The sequence below is a fragment of the Macrobrachium rosenbergii genome, chromosome 9 (assembly GCF_040412425.1).
Source record: "Macrobrachium rosenbergii isolate ZJJX-2024 chromosome 9, ASM4041242v1, whole genome shotgun sequence".
Lineage (NCBI taxonomy): Eukaryota > Metazoa > Arthropoda > Malacostraca > Decapoda > Palaemonidae > Macrobrachium > Macrobrachium rosenbergii.
In genome coordinates, this window is record NC_089749.1 from 8,850,162 (window position 1) to 8,855,161 (window position 5,000).

Sequence of the window (5,000 nt, forward strand, 5' to 3'; positions counted from 1 at the left end):
TTTCATTCTTTTAACAGTTTTTCTTCTTCTTCTTCTTCTTCTTACCTTTTTCTTTTAATTCTTTTAACAGTTTCCCTTTTATTTTGGCTTTTGTTGTGAATCTATGTCTTTTCCATGAATTATGTAACTCTATTGTTCTTCTTCTTCTTCTTCTTCTTCTTCGTCTTCCTCTTCCTCGTCCTCCTCCTCTTCTTCTTCTTCTACTTCTTCTTTCAACAGCTTTCCTTTCATTTTCGCTTTGTGCTGTTAATCTCCATCTTTTTCATTCAGTTACGTAAGAAACAGTTATTCCGAGAAACAGTCTTTATTTTTAACACTGAAAAAAACATTTTTGCTTTTATGATAATTTAGAACTCTAGACAAGAATTCACTGGTTGGAGCAATGATCTTAACTTACAGATGCAGACTCTTAATGTGGTTTAACGTATATATATATATATATATATATATATATATATATATATATATATATATATATATATATATATATGATATCAGAAGTCACTTGACGAAAGACACCAACGAGAGAATACCCATCTAGGATGCCCCACATCCTTCGAAGGATACGCCCCCCTCTGGGTGAAGAAAGAGGCGTCCGCGCCCACCAAACACAAGGAGGAACCACCCTCTTCCTCCATTCGGGCGAGCGGGCGGGCGGGCGGGAACCTCATCTCATCAGGTGGAATTCGTTCTCCAGCAGGTACTGATGAGGAAATAAAGGACAACAATAGACTTCCGCCCACCGCAAAACCCCGGGAGAAATCAGGATCGAGTTTCCATCGACCTGATTTGCTTTTCTCTCTCTCTCTCTCTCTCTCTCTCTCTCTCTCTCTCTCTCCTCCTATTGTGTTTTGTCACGGGTTGTTATTAGTTTACTTCGCTTTTATTCGCCTGCCCGGGATAGGAAACTATTTGCTCGCCATTGTTGCAGTGATATGATCCCCGTTGCTCTTTCTTCGACCTCTCTCTCTCTCTCTCTCTCTCTCTCTCTCTCTCTCTCTCTCTCTGTTGAAAAGATTATATTCCTTTCCTTTCTTTCTCTCTCTCTCTCGATTTGAAAAGATTGTATTTCCTCTTCTTTTTCTTCTCCTCTCTCTCTCTCTCTCTCTCTCTCTCTCTCTCTCTCTCTCTCTCTCTATACGAATAGATGACATTCCTTCCTTGCTCTGTTTCCAATTATTCAGTCCTCTCTCTCTCTCTCTCTCTCTCTCTCTCTCTCTCTCTCTCTCTCTCTCTCTCTCTTTCTCTCGCTCTCTCGCTCTCTCGCTCTCTCTCTCTCTCTCGATTATGAATAGATGACATTCCTTCCTTACTGCTTCCAATCATTCAGAGGCCCCGCCTCTCTCTCTCTCTCTCTCTCTCTCTCTCTGAACTAGAAAAAAAAAAGAGAGAGAAAATTCAGCAACAGCTAATATCTCCAGACGTCGGGGTAATATCTGGGAACGAAATGCATCAAGATATTTGTAAACGTCTTCAAAAGTTCCAGCGGCGGCATTTGGACCACAAAGAGGCCGCGGCAGAACTATTTAAGAAGTTGTGTAATAGAGGTATGTGAAATATGCATAGCACGAGGAAGTAGCGGCTTCCTAACTTGCGGTTCTCGCGTGCTGATGTTGATAGGGTAATATGTATATGTATATGTATATGTATATGTATATGTATGTATGTATGTATATATATATATATACTATATATACATGTTTATATCCGCCATTCCAACCTCAATCCCTCCTCCTCCCTCCAATTCCTCCCGCGACGCATTCCCAAATACCCTCAAATTCCGACTGGAATGGGCTGCCGGGAATATGGCCCGACAACGAACGACCATTTATCAGCCTCTAGAGCGACCAATGAAGCGACGCCAAAGGGATACCGTTGCATCAGTCACTCGAGCGCCGATGATGATACCCCGTTATGAATCGTGAGGCTTCTTCGGTAAAGCAGCCCCGTTTGTCTCCGCGACTGAATGCGCTTCGGTGATTGCGTTTGTTTTGCTGGTTTGTCAAGGTTGAAATGGTGTTTGTTTCTCTCTTTTTTTTCGTTTGGGGTTTGTTAATAGATGTTTAGTTTCAGTTTCAGTTTCAGACGCTGCAGTTTTAGTCTGCAAGTCGCTGCTTCTCGTAAGGTTAATGTGATTTCTTTTGTTTGATATTTTTTGTCTGGTTGAAACGGTGTTTGTTTTACCTTTTTCGTTTATCTTTTTAATAAATGTTTAGTTTCAGTTTCAGACTCTCCGGTATTAGCCTGCAAGTAACCGATTTTCATAAGGATAATATATTGTTCATCTGTTTCACAGCTTTTCACGAAGTTAATATGATTTCTCTTGTTTTATCTGTTCTGGTTGAAAAGTTATATGTTTTTTCTTTTTTTATTTAGTTTTTGTTAGTAAATGTTTAATTTCATTATTAAACTCTTCAGTATTAGTCTGTAAATCACTGCTTTTCGTAAGGTTAATATGATTCCTCTTGTTTTATCTGTTCTGGTTGAAAAGTTATGTTTTTTTTCTTTTTTTATCTAGTTTTTGTTCACATATGTTTAATTTCAGTTTCAGACTCACCAGTATTAGCCTACCAGTCATCGCTTTTCATAAGAATATTACGAAGAATTACTAAATATTAAGCTAGTGTGAATGGAATACAATTATTTCAATGAAACACTAAGCTAGCTGACCGTCTATGCTGAAATAAACCTACAGAATATTCACTACATAAAACTACTGTCTATAAACATCTCAAAAAAACAGAATTTATCGATTTTCGTAGCCTGTAGGATTGTGTAGTAACATTTTGTAGATTTATTTAGCATGGGCAGTCAGCTGGTTTAGTTGTAAGGTCTAAAAAAAGATTTTTTAAACTATCTTTAAGAAATATCAAAGCAGAGAAAAGCGTAACTGACCTCTCCTTTCTTTTCAGCAGACCAGAAGGCGTTGTTGTCTTCTTCTTCTTCTTCTTCTTCTTCTTCTTCTTCTTCTTCTTCTTCTTCTTCTTCTTCTTCTTCTTCTTCTTCTTCCTCTTCTTCTTCACGCTCGAATGAGCAGGGGCCGAGAACAACAAACAGTATCCATTACTCTCGATCGAGCCGGCTGAAAAATCCCTTTTATTTTTTGGAGCGGGGGAAACAAAAACGGCCAATTCGCTAATATAAATTACCTATTCACAGTGAAACGCGAAGTTTAAAACTGCGAAACATGTTTCAGCTGTTTCCTTTCCGGTTAATCGTAAAATAAAAAGTAGGGACTGTGTACATCAATACGTTTTGGGGCCCAACCTAACGACCTGGACCTGGTAGGGGAGAGGGGTATTGGGAGGACAGGGATAAAAAACAGGGACAAAAGTAAACGTCCGGGGGGGTGAGAGGGGGGATTTAGGGAGCAAGTAGGGAGAAATCCCTAACGACGACAAAACGTTATAAGAAAGCGATTGGTATCTTGGGGGGGGGGTGGGAAGAAGTTGCCACCCGACGGCCATCTTTGGCTTGGACACCTAATCTAGCTATTTACATGGAAATGTTATAACCTAGGCTCACACAATCGGCCTGCCTGTCTGCTAGCAGCCTGGTCTGCCCTCTCTCTCTCTCTCTCTCTCTCTCTCTCTCTTCCGGAAGTCGGATATCTTTTGTTTTCTTGGTGATTGCGAAAGGTAAGGGTTTTGCTTTGCTGCTCCAAATCGTTCTCTCTCTCTCTCTCTCTCTCTCTCTCTCTCTCTCTCTCTCTCTCTAGCGATTACGATAAGACGGCATTCATTAGCTGTTTCCAGTTGTTCTCTCTCTCTCTCTCTCTCTCTCTCTCTCTCTCTCTCTCTCTGTCTCTCTCTACGATTACGAGCATTCATTAGCTCTGTTTCCAGTTGTTCTCTCTCTCTCTCTCTCTCTCTCTCTCTCTCTCTCTTCGATTACTGACATTTGCTGTTTCCAATTGTTCTCTCACTGGTCTCTCTCTCTCTCTCTCTCTCTCTCTCTCTCTCCGTTCGTCCTCTTTGCTCCACTGGTGGATATGATGTTATTCTTTCGTTCTTTTTTATCTCCTTCCTTAGCCTTCCTTTCCCCTCCTCCTCCTCCTTATCTATCTCTTCTCACTTTCCTCCTTCTCCTCAGGAAAAATGAAAGTAAAAATAATGATAATGATGAGAGTTATCACAACCAAAAAACATCACTTTATAAGTTTCTTCAAAGTGACATTTCTCGATAGCTCAGTGGAAAATGAGAAATGACCATCTCTGACGCGCCTGACCTACTGTACAAGCCAAGACGACAGACACATTCTTCTTGCACTGGGCCCAACGCGGAATCTTGTCAATGACGAGAGACATTGCAAATCTCTTAAGAAAAAGAGGCATCATTTAAACTAGCTTCCTGATAGTGGAAAGGACAGAAAAAACCATCTCCAACTTGCCTAACCTACTGTACAAGCCAAGACGACAGGCACATTCTTCTTGCACTGGGCCCAGCACAGAATACTGTAAATGGCGATAGACACTGAAAATCTATTATGAAAAAGAGGCATCATTTAAATTAGCCTCCTGACAATAAAAAGAACGAAAAACTGCACATGCCTAACGCACAAGAAAACCTACTGTACAAAGCAAAGACGAAAGACAAATTCCTCTCGCACTGGGCCCAGCCCAGAACCCCGTCTGGAATTCGCGCTCCAACAAACTGCAGCCGCTGTTCGCTGACGAGAGAAAGGCTGAAGAAAGCTTGCCTCCTACCGCTGCTGTTGCCGCTATTGGTGGAGAAGAGAGGAGGAGAGGAGAGGAGAAAGGAGGAAAAAAGGAATCCTCTTCAGTGGAACCAACCAGCCTTTAGTATCATAAAAATTCTCTCAGTGGGCACGCCCGGCTTCAAACGGGGAGAAGTGGTGATTACGTTGATGCGTGTCCTGTTTAGGACCAGTTAATTGGGCAAAGGTCGTGTCGGGGTCAGGAGGTGAGTTATTGTCTCGTGTGGCGAGGGAGGAAGAAGAGGAAGAAGAAGAAGAGAGAGAGAGAGAGTGAGAGAGAGAT

The 5,000-nt window shown here is 41.5% G+C and overlaps 1 protein-coding gene across 1 annotated transcript in view; it reads right to left on the bottom strand.

Moving 5' to 3' along the window:
* Window positions 1–129: 129 nt before the first annotated feature.
* LOC136842161 (acidic leucine-rich nuclear phosphoprotein 32 family member E-like) overlaps window positions 130–5,000 on the bottom strand; it is an 18,012-nt gene continuing 13,141 nt past the window's right edge. Inside the window, exons 4-5 of the mRNA XM_067109522.1 lie at window positions 2,896–3,024; window positions 130–243 (exon numbers count right to left, since the gene is read on the bottom strand). Coding sequence (XP_066965623.1) covers window positions 130–243; window positions 2,896–3,024 — 243 coding nt within the window. The remainder of the gene's footprint in view (window positions 244–2,895; window positions 3,025–5,000) is intronic.